Source organism: Harpia harpyja, chromosome Z (genome assembly GCF_026419915.1).
Source record: "Harpia harpyja isolate bHarHar1 chromosome Z, bHarHar1 primary haplotype, whole genome shotgun sequence".
Classification (NCBI taxonomy): Eukaryota; Metazoa; Chordata; class Aves; order Accipitriformes; family Accipitridae; genus Harpia; species Harpia harpyja.
The window spans coordinates 50,945,328-50,961,562 of NC_068969.1; the positions used below are offsets into that span (position 1 = coordinate 50,945,328).

The following is a 16,235-nucleotide window of genomic DNA, read 5'->3' on the forward strand; positions in this document are numbered from 1 at the left end:
TGCTAAATAAAAATGGACACAAATAAAGAGATTCTTACAGGACTGGTATGATGCTTCAGTAGTTCTTAAGAACCTTACACCTCAACACTGAAAACTTGATTACTTTAAAAAGGCAGAAGGTCCTTATAGGATATTAACTTTTTTTACCCAAACTTCATTACTGTGGAACTAGCAAAAACCTCTCTAAAAGCCTGAAGGAAGTACTTTTGCCTCATGACTGGATCTTAAGAGTGCAACCGAGCTGGTTTAGAGCATCAGGCCTTAAAAGAAGAGTTTGGAATACAAATCTGTTCTCAACAGCGAGCACCATGAGCAGCTGCCTGCGCAGCATAGCTTTCTAGACTTCATGGCCTTGCTTACCTAAGGAATCATCAAGGTCTAGTGTTCTTTAGAAATGTAGAGGGGACAAATGGTAAGCTACAGGGACTGCAAAGTTTTTTCCTTGCCCATGGATTTTCTAGTATTCCGTAAATGACCTAAAAAAATAATGCTGCATAGTTACTGGCAGGTGTGTGTGTGGGTTACACTTAAGAGTTCTTTCTGCTACCACTGTTAAGTAGGACATCTGTTCTGCTTTATCTTACACATTTCTAAACTCAGCAAAAAGGAAAAAAAAGTTCAGAAAAAACATTTAAAAAACCCCACAATGATAACATCACCACTAGTGATACTAAAATGAAACTGAATTCTTCAAACCAAGGCAAGATAGTTAACAAAATAGAAATTCTTCTAAGTAGTGGAAGATGTGACAGATGCTTGTCAGGTCAAACCCTTACAACTTTTTTTTAATTTGACAAATTCAAGTAAGTGTCTTGATTCTGCATTCTGGTCTTGTCAAGTCTGTTGAAATAGCCTGAGAATCGGCACAAAAATGACTAATTCCTTAGTCTCTTCCCACCCCCATTTCAGACTCGAGCAACAATAACTTCCTTATGCAAAGAAGGAAGAACAGAGTTTTAAAAAGCGAAAGCACAAGTTCTTGTAGGTCATAAGACACTGTCAGTATTTCCTGTAAGCTCCGCATGTGGCAGCCATGCGCCTATAGTGAACATCAGTCTTGTCTTTCCAGAGAACTTCTACATCCAGTGTGATAGAATGAAATGGTACTTGAGGAGTGACAACCTAGGACCACTAAGGGAGTCCTCAGTTGTACAACCAAGTTGACGTAACTTTCTGAAAAACAGACTTCCTCCAGGTACATAAAATATTAAGATATTCAGAGCAAAAAATCCTCAGCTGACCACATGAACTCATGAACTAGGGAAGTAAAAATAACTGAAGATTAATGGCTTTGAATTTAGCATCTTCTGGAAGGCCATGTAGTTGACACCTTTGCTGAGGCTATGGGATTCCACAAAACAACACTTCATATACCTACCATTTTGTATTACTGCATTTTTGCAGGAGGAGAGTTCCTAAAGCCTTCAGTTAGACATGTCTAAGTTCTGCTCTCTGGAAAAAAAACCCACATAACCACAAAACAAAAATCCCACACCCCCCAAAAACTGCAAACCTTGATAGAGAAAAAAAAAGACATACATACTGCTTCATAAGAAATAGCACTACAGTGCAGGCTACTCAATTCCTGCCTGGAGTGTTCCCTGCTCTCTCCCAGGTCCCATACTCCCAGTGACCGTCAGCCTCCTCCCATCTCCCTTACACCAGCCACTACGGTATGCTCAATTCTCCCATCTTTTCAGGGCCTTTAGCAAAAGGTAGCTCATCTGGTAGCAATTTTACCAGATCTAATCTGTACTTCATCTGCAGCTGCATGTGTGCTGACTGAACACCCAACACATTAAATGCAGTTTCATCTGAGCAAACTGCCAACCAGAAAGGACAAACACTCATTCTCCTTGCCTTTCCTTGTCCCGTTTGGGGCACAGGAAGTTTCTTCACTGGCTGATGCATTAACATAGTCTTATCTCCTAATTTGATCACTCAGCTTCATGACTTACAGGAATTTACTATCTTCAAGAGCTCTGCTCTTTTTATTGTGTCAACCAAATGACTTGACAGGCTCAAAAATTATAAAGCAATAGATGAAGAGAGTATTTGTATTAAGTCTTTTTTCTTTAGGGGAAAAAAACCTCTTTGAAAAGTGATGTTATTTTATCCTAAGAGCTAAAATAACCCCATAAAGGCCAGTCTGTAACAGGAAGAAGCTAAATAACTGGTATGCAGTGACAGAACACCTGGGAATGGCTCAAAGCTGTGCCAGGGGAGGTTCAGACTGGACATTAGGAAGCATTTCCTTACTGAGAGGGTGGTCAAACACTGGATCAGGCTTCCTAGAGAGGTGGTTGATGCCCCAAGCCTGTCAGTGTTGAAGAGGCATTTGGTCAATGCCCTTAATAATTTAACTTTCAGTCAGCCCTGAAGGGGTCAGGCAGTTGGACTAGATGATCGTTGTAGGTCTCTTCCAACTGAAATAGTCTAGTCCATTCCATTCCAACACAACTACATCTGCAGCTACAGAGAAGGTAACAAAGGAGCCACACCATCTTTCATGCTCTCAGTACAGCACATACAAACATCCCAGATGTATATGCTGCCCCAAAAGGGAGTTCTGGCTAAAAGGCTGTAACCATTAGGTGCACACAAGGAACAGGATATACACACAGGCAAGTTTTGCAAGAATTTCCACAGAGCTGGTCTTTGAGAAATTTACTTCATGGCTGAAAGTGGGGAACAACATACGGGCATACATTATTGTCACTTCCCAAGTTAAAACACGTTCCAAAATGACCTTCTGGAACTCACTTTCTTTCCATTAAGAACTGAATAATGTCAGTTGTGCTTCCGCTACAGTGGCTATGTGCCTTCTTCCATACATCTAAAAGAATAAAACACCTATCTCAACAGTGCTGAATTTTCATTTTTAGTAATTCCTTTGTTGACTGCCTGTCTTCAGATCTGCATAATGCCCAACGTCAATGTTCCCATCCGTTGCCGACACAGAAACTGTTATAAGGATTCTGAGCTCACGTGGATTTTGAATGTTTAATCTTTGTCTAGGTACTAAAAAAACAGTACAAGGATATACTTTTAAATAGCTAGACTAGTATCTTCTGACGGGACACAAGCTCAATATCCATATTCCTCACGTCTTAGATGCAGAGTAAATGCCCGCTCAGCAATGCATGCCTTTGTTAATATTGCCACCTACAGGAAACCACAGACCACCAGTGTCTTTTTAGTTAACTACACTGCTTAAGACAGTTGAAATAAAAAGACATCCATTATCACCCAGTTTCTCCCTTAAAAAGATTTTTTCTTGATAGCATTGAGACCAACAGTTGCAGGATTTCTGTATTTTGACAGCAGTCTTGTCTCCACTCCCAGTCCCACAACTGCCTCTGACCATCTTCCCTGTTCCCAGGAACTGAGGGAGTGAAGGGGGGAGGGGAAGGGTGCTGAAGAAGGGGGAAAAGACCTGCAGAAGAACCTGACTTACTATCTTGACCTGCTTGGTTTTCATCCTCTAAGGAGCCCAGGTTAATAAAAAACAGGAAATACAGAAATCAAAGTCTGGTTTATAAGCTTAACCCAGGCAGAAAGAGGGGAGTTGTGTTTAACTTTGTGATGCCTCATTTAAGAGCAAATATTGCTCACACAGTGTACTTTAAAGCCAGACAGAAATCAAAACAAACAAAACGATGAACACATTTAGAGATGGGGGATAAGCGGGCAGGGGTTGAAGGAATCAGACTTCATCTCCCTAATGGTAGCAATCATCCCATTTCCTAGCAGTGCACAATTTGCTTAAAAAAAAGCCAGCTTTACCCAAAATACCCATAGAGCTTTCTTTGTTCATTTGATTGAATCACAGTTTTACATATTTGAGCTCAGTATTACTCTATTCAGAAGTCCTTCTCAGTCTTTTGCAAGATCCTTAAACTTTAATAGCCTTACTATTTTGGGTTCTTTGATTGAGAAATTTTGGTAAGCAATGCCACTAAGGTTCTTTCTCAACATACATACCATAGCACAGACAAGTTCTTAAGATATTTAATTTCTGGCCACTGTAAACAGATACCCCCTCAGACTTGACCTCCACATTTTTCAGCTGTCTGTAGTCTAAAGCTCTGACTTAACAATACTTAGGCTGTCGTGGTTTAACCCCAGCCAGCAACTAAACACCACGCAGCCGCTCACTCACTCCCCCCCACCCAGTGGGATGGGGGAGAAAATCAGGAAAAGAAGCAAAACCCGTGGGTTGAGATAAGAATGGTTTAATAGAACAGAAAAGAAGAAACTAATAATGATAATGATAACACTAATAAAATGACAACAGCAATAATGAAAGGATTGGAATGTACAAATGATGCGCAGTGCAATTGCTCACCACCCGCCGACCGACACCCAGCCAGTCCCCCGAGCAGCGAATCCCTGCCCCCCACTTCCCCGTTCCTATACTGGATGGGACGTCCCATGGTATGGAAAACACCGTTGGCCAGTTTGGGTCAGCTGCCCTGGCTGTGTCCTGTGCCAACTTCTTGTGCCCCTCCAGCTTTCTCACTGGCTGGGCATGAGAAGCTGAAAAATCCTTGACATTAGTCTAAACACTACTGAGCAACAACTGAAAACAGTGTTATCAACATTCTTTGCTCTGAACTCAAAACATAGCACTGTACCAGCTACTAGGAAGACAGTTAACTCTATCCCAGCTGAAACCAGGCCATAGGCATAACAGGATCATGACTTGGCTGGAGTCATTCCCCTCCATTTAACACCACAGAGCACAGTTATCCTATACCAATTAATTTTCACAGAGCTCTCATAAATAAAGTTCCACAAAAGTTCCTCAGCAGTCAGGAAAAGCCAGGAATAACTTCAGCCCCACAATCCATGGGCAGTTGTGGTCTTTTATATTACAAGTCTATCTTCCACTCTTGCTCACATGCCTCAGTTTGTATTTTTTCCCATGTTGCAACTAACCTAACTCTGTAACAGAGTGGACATAACTAACAACCTCCAACCATGTCCAGTTGTCTTCTGTAACAAACAAACTTTTCAGATAGCACCTGTTCCTGCTGTTCCTACCCCATGTCATTTCATCAACTCACAGAAATACCATTTACCCAACTTCTCAAAATTTCAGCGTGTTTTCAAGGCCAGAAACTCCAAAGGTAGCTCATGTAAACTGTAACATCCGCAGAAAAAAACTGAAGACATTTGTATGTGACCACTGTCAATTACAGCCTTAGAACACAGAATTTCTTCTCCTAAGCCATTCTATTTTAGAGTGCCTACATACTGCTGCTCTCACACTGGTACAGGGCTTGGCCTGAGGAACTTCATCATGAGAATGAGAACACATCCTCCTCCTTCATTAAATAATGCAACACAAGAACCACGCTTACCAACTATTACAGACAAGAAATACAATTGACTTTGAACTAGTCACAAGTCAGGGGCTCTATGCAGTTGCACTATTGGTACCTATCAGCATCACCTTCAAGGGGCACTGGTAACTCACCATCTATTTGAAAAAGATGCAGTCGAGTGGAACAAGAAATATAAGAACATAAGAAAACTGAAACTACAATCACAGGTAACTTCAGCAGAGACATTGTCAAAAACTTTACCAAGTTTCATTTCTTTAGAATAGTCATTAAATGTCTAGATACATTTTGAATGCTGTTTATTTTTAAAGTGGGAAAAAGTTTATGCCATAGAATAGTATACCAGATAGACAAACGAGACAAATCCTGAATGAGAATACTGCCACATAAAAATTTATCAAAAATAATCCGATAACTTGTTTCCAGCAGTCATCTGTGAAAGCATTCAACTGACTTTGTTTTCATATAGTAAGGATTAGAAAACTCATGCAGGATTTTTGTTTTTAAACCAAAACAGGTACTACTGCTTCTTTTTCAGTCTCCTTATAGTAAACTACCCCTCATTTAATTTGCACAGTACATTTCTTAATTACTTTGAAGAAGCCTTGTTACTGGACAGCTGTTTTGACCAACTCATCTGCTCCAAATAACCTTCTGTCCCTGTCTGTGTACTACATAAAAAAAAGTAATATTTTAAGTTACCAGATATTGCAAGCCTCAGATATCAGAAATAGTATTTGACTGGTAGAAAACAAATCCACATTTCCTAGCTCTCAAATAGCCCCCTAAAATAGGATAATGTAGTATCCCATATTATACAAGAGACAAAAGGGAGATTTTTTTTTCAGATTATCTTAAAACTTTACAATATTATCCTTACAATGTATGTCACCAACTTCTTTACAACAGGCTGTGGAGGAAAAACTAACACTTTTGGAAAAAGTATTCTATAAAATTACATTTTTTTTAAAAATTAACATGTCACCTTTATTAGTACACTTGACAATTGTGAAAGATTATTAGCAAGGGAAGTTTACAGAGCCATCAACTTCATTGATCTACATTTTTCTTTTAGTGGCAAAGACCCTCCAGAATTAAGACAATCGCCTCACTAGCACAGATAAATGGTTTACTAAGGCAACCAGTTTTCAGATATCTAGTCTGAAAGAATAAGAATAAGCATAAGAATATTTAATTATTTATCAAAGGCTGCATATTTCTCTCCCACCCACCCCATTTGCTTATGGTTTTCCACTTTTAAAAGTGGATGCTAGCTTCAGGCTTGCAGATTGTGTGTGAAGACAGATTTATTGTTACACATATGCGAGGCAGCTTCATGCATTCCAGTTCCAAGAAAAGCAGGCAGTTCTATTCAGCTTCACCTATTCATTTTTTCCTCATGTATTTCACTTCAAAGTTGCAGCAAGTGAGTGTCCATCCACATTTTCCCTAAGTACAACTATGTGACGTAACAATTATTCCAGACATGAGGTCATTTCTTTTTCTTCCCTTTACCTTTCTTGCCTCCCTCTCCTTGCTGAAGACTTTGATCGTTACTTCCTATTTTTTGGGTTCTTGTTTTCAGTTTGGGAATGGTTTCCGCAGCATACAGCATCACCGATTTACCTAAAAATACAGGCAGATATCAATGCACACCTTCTATGTTAAGAACGTTTGCATCATTTTCAAAGTTAGAAACTTTAGCCCCACTTTAGATTTCTGTTAAACTAGGTACAAAGCCTAGGAGTCCTGCTTCCTTCCTTTGTGTAGCTAGAAGTTTGTGAAAAACGCTTCTCAACCTCCCCCCCCCCCCCCCCAAATTTTAAAAAAGTGCAGGACTGATAAACATGACAGCAGACTGCAACAGGCACATAACTGGACAATTTCCAAAGCATCTACACCCTTCCTGTTACTCTTTCCCTTCACCTCTTAATGGCCTAAAATACCTGGGACAGAATGACCAGGCAAAAGCTGCAAGCATTTTTAGAGAGGCACTGCTGTCCTCCGGCAGGAATACGGTTTTAGATCATCTCTTTCTGACCAACAGCACTCTTATGCTAGATTCAGTATTCTTCTTGCTCTTAAGATATACACTTCAGATACATATTTGCTTCCCTTTTACACACTGGTTAATTTTCAGGAAAAATGCAAAAGACTGTATTACTTGTCATTCAAGATGAACTACTCCTGTTAATTAGTTAAAGGGAGCCGCACCACTGTTAACTTATGAAAATGGCCAGCAGAAAACTCAACTGAACTCAGTATTGTGTTTTATCAATTTGGCATCCATACTGATGCCTACCTGATGCATGTAACCTCAGATAAAGGTGGAATTTAGCCATTTTAATACCAAATCCTCTGTTTTAATTGTCAACAAAACAGTAAGCCAGAACTCAATAGCTGCTTTGCTCAACATGGCGATCACACAATGCTCCTCACAATCCCCTGCAATGCAACCACTGAAGAAACAGCGGAATCAAAGACAACAACATTCTACAAACTCCACTCAATGCTCACAGACCAACTTGATTTGGTTCACTTCTACAGGCAAAGAGATTGATTTGGTTGACTTACAAAGGCAAAGAGATTTAATGTAAACTTGTAAAATTTGTAATAGTACAACTAATTAAACAAGGTGGTAACATAACAAAATAAACAAAGTCTTTCTGTTTTGTTAACCAATAAAGTGCCTAACCCAGGTACTCTACTCACGTGTTGGAAACTGAGGTAAACATGGGTTGCCATCATCTTGTTTGAGCTGGATTCGTACTCTACCTCTGTACTGAACATCTCTGTTCCACTCTCTAGGATACATCTTATTTTTCTGTCATACAAAAGGAGAAACTTACTGTAATCAGTACTGGAATATTTTCTGCAAAATTTGTCAGGCAATTGATCTAAGTCATAGCAGCCTGGAATTCTGAACAGATGTAAACCACAACCATAGCTCTCCAACAGTGTCATCCACCATTTAGCCATTGCAGTAGTATCCAAAGCTATAGCACAACTTTTTCAGAAGCACTGCTGCAACCAGCTACTGGTACTGAACAATTTAGTGAGCAACCTGCTACAGGGACTGTTCTACTTCCCCACCAGTCTGGACTGCAGTGACACAAGTTTTTGTTTCATTTCCACAGCCACAAACACTTCTGGACACCTAGAGACAGTAAGTCATAGATCACAGTCTGAGGCCCCCTGCTTTTGGATACTCACAGCCTTCATTTTGATTAAAATGTTACAGGTTTCTTACTGGTACTGGCTATTTCACAAGCTGGTGTGCACTAACAGGAATACATTTGAGCTCTTCTAAAAAGCAAAGTGATTTTGTGCTCAGTTTTGGATACCAGTCACACTCTTAGATAAGGACCTAAATTATTCTTAGAAAATTTAACAGTATTTTAAATTAATAATTACCTCAGAAAACGAACTGCAAAAAGCTACTTCTCTAGAAACCCAGACTCATTCCCTAAGAAAAAAGTAACCAACTTAAACTATTTAAAGAGCAAGCAGGTATTACACTGAAAAAAAAAAAATTACGTTCTCTGCCAAAAACTTAACTCCAAAGGACTCTGAAGATTTCAAGCATCAGAATCCCATTCCTATAGGACGCTCATTCCAAAAGGTAACCACCCTTCATTAAGAATATGCCTTTTTAAAAGTTTAATTTGCAGAGTTGCAGCTTGAAAAATTAGCTTTTATTCTGACACACTTTTAAGGATCTAGGATAGTCTTCTCAGAAAGACAGTTAAATAACAGTAATCTTTTTATAAGCTTAAAAGCAGCAGCATCTCAGAGATCTGGGTTTTCCAACATTTACTGCATCATTATGGTCAGCTTCTACTCAAAGCAAGCAAATATCTTGGCTGGTAACAAAAAACTTCTCAATTGTAATTTATCCTGTCTGTAGGAAAAGTTATAATGAAAGAAGAACAGACACACATAACAAGTTTGTGGGGGTTTTTGTGGTGGGGTTTTTCTTCTTTTTTTTTTAAATTACCTCTAAAAGCACATTGAATCCAACGGCTGCACATACATCTTGGATTTCCGTAGATGTAGGATTTTCAACAGCCTGTTAAAACAATGTATTACAGTTAATTACTTTTCAGTGATGAACTACCTATACAGCAACAGTTAGCTGTTTCCCACCCTGTACTCTGTAACTAGAAAAAGCAGATGAGGAAAGAGAGGGCACTTGAAATAATGACAAATCTACTGCAGAAGTCACCTGTGAGTGCTCCTATGGTCTAGAAAACATAAAAAAAAAAAAGAAGAGGTAAGACATCAGTAAAACAGGAAACAGATGAGACAGAATTAATAAGGACAGGGTAGCAAGTAGAAAAATTGCTTAGGAAAAGTAATTGAAATGAAATAACATTTATTATATTTACAAAAAAACCCCATAAGCCATGAATCAGCAACAGCAAACTTATAGCAAGGACTGAAGGAGAAAAGAATGGAAACTTTCTAGGCACAGGGCAGCAGATTCCTCCCATAGAGAGATCTTTGACTGGCAAACTTGCATAGTCAAGAAAGACTTTAACCATTATCAGAAAAAAAACCCAAACAAACAACTCTAAGCAGTGAGAAAAGCCCTTTTTATATTCCCAGCACTGCTTGTTGAAAATATTACAAAGGAGTGAGATGATCAAAAGCTATTTCAGGACAGATTAAAAGCAACAACAGCTGCCAAGGCTATGTGCCACATGCATTGTAAGTTCCATCTTTGAGAGTGGCAAAGGGGACAGGGCATAGAGTACAGGCATATATAGTCAGTCACCAAAGAACAATCATTAGCTAGCTATTCTTTTCTGCATCGCTTTCTAATTTGGCAAACTACTTATGTAGGAGTTTGAGTGCATTAAATTTCTCATTACTTCACCTGCTTGCCAAAGGTGCTGCTCACATGAAAGTAGACACTTAAACCCAGTGCTCTTCTACCAAATTTGCATGCTGACTCTAGGTTATCTTCAAATACACTGTAATTTCCAGTTATCGAGCTACTTGCCATGGGGGATAGTAAAGATCAACAGCTTGAGATTTATTTTCCAACTCTCTACACACTACTGCATAGCAAAACAAAACATCATATTTCCCTGCCACCCACAAAATTACTTTGTCTATAGGTATCCTTCTTCCTTCTGCTATTGTCTTCTTGTTATTCAAATATGCTGGATAAATACAGATGAATCTAAAAAGAGAAAACAGTGAGTTTCAGTACGTAATATCAACTCCTTAATTGCTTATGCAGTATTTTCCTAGTAAAACAAAAAATAAATCTCACAGCTGTAACACAAAAGTTCCCACAGCAGCTTAGAACAACCATTTATTTTCCCTAGACCAATTAGTAGGATGTTGCAAAACCCCATTTTGAGTTATCCAGGACACTGCGTGACCATTTGTCAAATATTTCTTCTACAACGCCACTTTTTGGGGCACAGTGTGTACAAAGGAAGGCACTATCTATCTTGAGAAAAAAAAGAAGGCTGAAAGAGAATGTTTCGACCCATTTCTTAAACCCCTGAAACCCAGAAAGAAACATACACATTTCCCTGAAAAGAATTAAAAAAGGTTTCCTGAAAAGGTTGTAGTACACTAAATACACAAGTTCTTAACAGAAGCAAGAAGCGGGTTATTTTTGCTATGGATTTGCTCCCCCCCCCCCCCCCCCCCCGACACACAGAACAACCCAGATTTGGGTAAGTTATAAAGCCTCTGTAAAACTATGCTTAGAAACGGAAAAGATTTTTCAGTAGATTTAAACCTGTCAAGCACATACAGGGGGCAAGAGTGGCAAAACCTCAATTTTCTTCTTATTAGAGAATAAAAAAAGCAACTAGCTGAGGCTTACAAGGAGAGGCTGAAGAGCGCCGACATTTGAATGAGGAGCCATGACGGCATAAGAAAACAGGGAAGTGGAAAGCGAGCAAGTAATTCGGAGCAGGCTAATGTTCAGTTAGTTGGAGACTGACGAGGACCACTGATCCCTACTGCCTCCCAGAAAACACTTCTTGCTGCCTGTAAAGCTAGCCTCGGTCATCCCGACTCTTGCTACTCTTTTTCTCCTACATATCTTTCCACTGGTATTTTCCCCTCTTAGCTGCAGCCCTCTTTCCGCGCCCACTACTACTTCTGCGAAAGCGGCGCAGTTCTGCACAGGAGATTTTCGGTCCCGTTACCGACGCTCACAGCCACCGACATACTCCGCCGCCCACCTCCTGCTCCTGCTCGCCTCAGCTGTTCTGCGCGACACCATACGTGGACGGAGTAACAGCACAGTACAGCTTCGGGCGCTCCCCGATCGGAAACCGCCAAACCTCAACCTCCCACCTCAACACCTGCATTGCAATAAGCCTCCTCCCTGAGGATAACGTCAACCTGGCCGCCGAGAATGCCGGCGGCGGGGACACTGGCGGTTGCCCCCCTCGCCGCACTGCACGCGGACTGCGAACCCGACCGCTGCCTCTGGGAACCGGCCCCGCTTCACAGCGACGCGGGTTATTCGGCCGAAACACAGCGTGCAGCCCGTATCCGATTCAGCGTGCAGCCATCTTATGTGACGTGTTATTGCAACAGACTACCGCACGTACTTGCCAACGCTGTTACAGCTGCAAGCCGGACCCACCTCCCGCCGTCCCGAGCCGACGTGCGCCTTCGCCACCCGGCCCGCCAGCCCGGCGCCAGCCGCTCGCCGTCCCCCTCAGCCAGACCTAGCCCTAGCCCTAGCCCTAGCCCTAGCCCTAGCACCAGCCCCAGCTCCAGCCCCAGCCCCTCACGGCCGGCTGCAGCCCTCAGGCGCCGCCGACCGTGCCCCACGCCGAGGAAGGGCGCCGGCAGCCCCCGGCGGAAGGGCAGCAGCTGGGCACGCCGCTGCCTGGGAGGGCACAGACCACGTTACCTCTCCTTGTCGGCCGGAGACGCGGCGGTGGTAGCACCGGCCATAACACCACCACCACCACCTTCACCACCGCCACCGACCCGCACCGCCCTCACTGCTCTTTCCCTTCGCGAGGAAATCCCGCCCCCGCTGCTCCGCATCCTGGAATCCCATTGGCCGGTGCTGCTGCCTCTAAAGCGCGTCACCTTAGAACGCGGCCCCGCATAACTGCTGGTAGACCCCGCGCGCTGCCGTGCATGCGCCTTCGCGGTGCGTGGGTAGGCTGAGGAGAAGGGGTCCGGGCGGGCTTTGCTGGGGAAGGCGCTCCGCGGCGCCTGGGGCTGCGAGGGCGGCGGCGCCTCCGCCGCCAGAAGCGTCGTGCGAGAGCGAAGTCGCTGCGGCAGCACGTCAGAGTGCGTGAGCCGCGCCGTCCGTCCGTCCGACCGGCCCGCCCGTGCGAACCCGCAGAGACGGCGTCCAGGCTGCAGCGCGCAGAGCCAGCCAGCACTCAGTTCAAGCCGGCGGGCTGGCTGGCGAGCCGCGCCACCGGCAGTCGGCCGGGGGGCCGCACTGCGCGCCAGGGAGCGCCGTTCCCGCTTGGGGCCCTGTGCAGTGCTCCGCCGGGAGAAGGGGGCGGGAGTCCTGGCAGCCGCAGCCGGCTCTGCCTGGCACGTCTGTGAAGCGTGCGGGCTTAATGGTGGCGGGGGAGCGATGATAAGCACCCAGAACGGGCTACGAGCGCTAATCAAAGATAAACCCAGAAGGTGGTGATCAGCGGCACGAAGCCTGGTGGGAGGTCGGTAACTAGCAGTGTACCCCAGGGGTCAGTACTGGGTCCAGTCCTGTTTAAGAGCTTCATTAGTGAGCTGGATGATAGGGCAGAGTGCACCCTCAGCCAGTCTGCAGATGACACTAAACTGGGAGGAGGGGCCGATACACCAGAGGGTCCTGCTGCTGTCCAGAGGGACCTGGACAGGATGGAGAAATGGGCCAACAGGAACCTCACGCAGTTCAACAAGGGGAAGCAAAAAGTCCTGCACCTGGGGAGGAACAACCCCAGGCACCAGTACATGCTGGGGGCCACCCAGCTGGAAAGCAGCTTGGCAGAACAGGACCTGGGCTCCTGGTGGGCAAGTTGAACATGAGCCAGCAGTGTGCCCTTGCTGCAAAGAAGGTGAATGGTGTCCTGGGCTGCATTAGGAGGAGTGTTGCCAGCAGGTCAGGGGAGGTCATCCCTCTCCTCTGCTCAGCACTGGTGAGGCCACACCTGGAGTGCTGTGTCTGCTGCTGGGCTCCCCAGTTTGAGAGAGACACAGACATACTGGAGAGAGTCCAGCAAAGGGCCACAAAGATGATGAAGGGACTGGAACATCTCTCCCAGGAGGAAAGGCTGAGAGAGCTGGGTTGGTTCATCTCGGGGGATCTCATCAATGTATATAAATACCTGCAGGGAGGGTGCCAAGAGGACAGAGCCAGGCTCTTGTCAGTGGTGCCCAGTGACAGGACCAGAGGCAACGGGCACAGACTGAAACACAGGAGGTTCCCTCTGAACATCAGGAAACACTCTTTCACTGTCAGGGTGACCGAGCACTGGCACAGGTTGCCCAGGGAAATGGTGGAGTACCCCCTCCTTGGAGATATGCAAAAGCCGTCTGGGAATGGTCCTGTGCAACCCGCTCTAGGTGACACCGCTTGAGCAGTGGGGGTTGGACCAGATGACATCCAGAGGTCCCTGTCAGCCTCAACCATCTGGTCACTCTGTGAATTTCACAGGGCACATTTTGTTCACTGTTGGACTTGCCAGTTAAACTGCGCGCAGCAGCTATGTAGCAGACCAAAGAACTGAAGGTATTTATTCAATATTTATCCATGTTCTTACGGTTTTTTTCTGCTCCACCAAAGCTTCTAGCTCCCTGCGATGAAATACAGAAGAGGAGGGTGCTGAGATCCAGTGCAACACAGTGATATTCCCAGGTAAGAACTGCAAGTACAGGTCATGAAAATGTGGAAGAGTTAAGAGTTATGGAGAAGCTTCAGAAAGAATTAGGGTGGCATTTGGCACTGATTAATAAGTTATTTGTCTATTCAGTCTTTTGAATGATGGTCAGTTTTGTTGTCTTCTGTCTTTGCTCTCATTGTGTCAGAAGTGAATACACTGTACAAAAGTACTGCAGAAAATATGAACAGTACAACAGTGGGGCCTCAGCAGTAGCAGCTTTCGAAAATATAACTATAGCTGTCTGGTAGCAAGTCAGCAATTTGGCAGTGCCTCACAAACATGACTCAACAAGGTCCTCAGCTAAAAAAAAGCCATTATGTAAACAAGGTGTGTCAAGTTATGAAGGAAGCTTTTGATGCAATAGTTGTCCAGTGCTAAAGACAGAGTTTTGGAGGATTACCCAATTACCATCAAGCTGGCTGATACAGAGTTAAGTGTACCCCTCTAAGAGATATCTATTAAAAATAATTACTTAGACGTTTTTTGGCTTAACAACAAAATGTTCTCATCTTGTTAACACTAGCTTGGTAATGGATTTCCTATGTTGTTCCTTCTTTGCACAGAGTTTTTCTTTTAAATCTCCATTGCATACACACATTCATGTGTCCATTAATTGACTTTCCATTGAGATCTGCACCATCTAAAAAAGCGTTAGAGCTGCCATTACCTTGGGTGCTGTCCAGGTTATCAGTGCTTACATCTGCACATCAGCCATAGTGGCAGAAGCTTGTCCTGTCAACTGTTGTCACCTGCATTCAGCCAGACTGAGGTAGGCTGTAGGGGCGGGAAGGAGGGAGGTGGGCAGGTCAGCAGCATTTGTAGCCTTGGCCTACAAGTGTTTCACCTGCATGCCCCCTGCATGGCAACCGCATCCCACAGTGGTGGGGTTGTGCTCCCCAAACAGCAGGCTGTGGTCCCTGTCCTTGTGACTGGGGAGAAGAAGGTCTTAAAGCTAAAAAAGGCTTCAAGAACCATTGACACCGTTTAATCCTCTGTGACCATACATACAACGTGAACTGTGGACAGGCTGGATTTCATTACATATTGATTGTGTCTCTGTGCAGGCATGCAGTGTGCAGGGCGTATTTATGATCAGACCATTGCATGAAACATGGTCATCGCTAAACCACGTTACAAATCAAGCTTATTGCCGTTTGTTTTTTTCAAATAATATGCATAGCCCTTTCCTTCTGGGACACATAGGTTTGAACCCACCAAAAGGGTACAAACACAAATCCCCCTCTGAAGGACAGTGCTATAGCAGAGTTTAAATTGAAGAACAATCTAATGCTTTTAGGAAAAAATGCTAAGAAATATTTATTTGGTATTACCACAGCTTCACATACAATTAAATAAAAACACAGGCTAAAACTTAATTAAAATTTACTTCTCTTTTCCCCCTTAGATTTCTGCAAGGTTTTTAGTTTCTCAGTTACTTCGTAAAGCAATTTCTGGTGCATAACGGGCTACCATTGAACATCACCTTGAGAAACACTGCTCCCACATCAGGTTAAAGAAAGCATTAAATACAGCTGCAGTTTGTGAGTGGCACAGCACCATTGTTGCATATTAATATTGCTCTCAGTCCACTTAATGAGGACACTGAGAAAGATTTTATGTATTTATTTAATGTTGTTGTATTTGACAATTGCATGGGTTTTTTTCCTTTGAATTCATAAAACTTCTTAATACCAACATATTAGATTAATGGCTTATCTTTTAAAACAATATTTAAACTTACTGTAACAGAACAAAAGCTACATAGCCTGTATCAGTATTTGTGGCAATGACAAAAATTATTTTCTGCATCTTTTTCAAATGGAAAAATAATTAAAAAATTGTTGGAAATAGAGTTTGTGGAGTTACAGATTGGATCATATGGCATACATGACTGACCACAACAGGGGAAGCATGTCGTCTTTTCTGCAGATGCTATTATTACATGCCAATCTCCTTTATTGTTGCTAGAATTCACAGTATCTTGAAACTAGCATGCCTAAAATGAAGCACTGGC

The 16,235-nt window shown here is 43.2% G+C and overlaps 1 protein-coding gene and 1 long non-coding RNA gene across 3 annotated transcripts; one reads left to right on the forward strand and one right to left on the reverse strand.

Moving 5' to 3' along the window:
- Nucleotides 1-5,630: 5,630 nt before the first annotated feature.
- On the reverse strand, nucleotides 5,631-12,398 carry SRP19 (signal recognition particle 19). Of its 2 annotated transcripts, XM_052778282.1 has the most exons (5): nucleotides 12,244-12,398; nucleotides 10,461-10,536; nucleotides 9,346-9,417; nucleotides 8,061-8,172; nucleotides 5,631-6,974 (listed from the first exon to the last, which is right to left on the reverse strand). In XM_052778282.1, the coding sequence occupies exons 1-5, from the start codon at nucleotides 12,381-12,383 to the stop codon at nucleotides 6,841-6,843; spliced, it is 534 nt and encodes a 177-aa protein (XP_052634242.1). In that variant the 5' UTR covers nucleotides 12,384-12,398; the 3' UTR covers nucleotides 5,631-6,840. The 2 variants fall into 2 exon arrangements, with proteins under 2 accessions (XP_052634242.1, XP_052634243.1); XM_052778283.1 differs by lacking the exons at nucleotides 10,461-10,536; nucleotides 12,244-12,398 and adding an exon at nucleotides 10,228-10,446.
- Nucleotides 12,399-14,914: 2,516 nt separating this feature from the next.
- On the forward strand, nucleotides 14,915-15,918 carry LOC128137886 (uncharacterized). Its single transcript, XR_008233897.1, has 2 exons — nucleotides 14,915-14,990; nucleotides 15,627-15,918. It is a non-coding gene; the product is annotated as an uncharacterized LOC128137886 (long non-coding RNA).
- The last annotated feature ends 317 nt before the right edge of the window (nucleotides 15,919-16,235 follow it).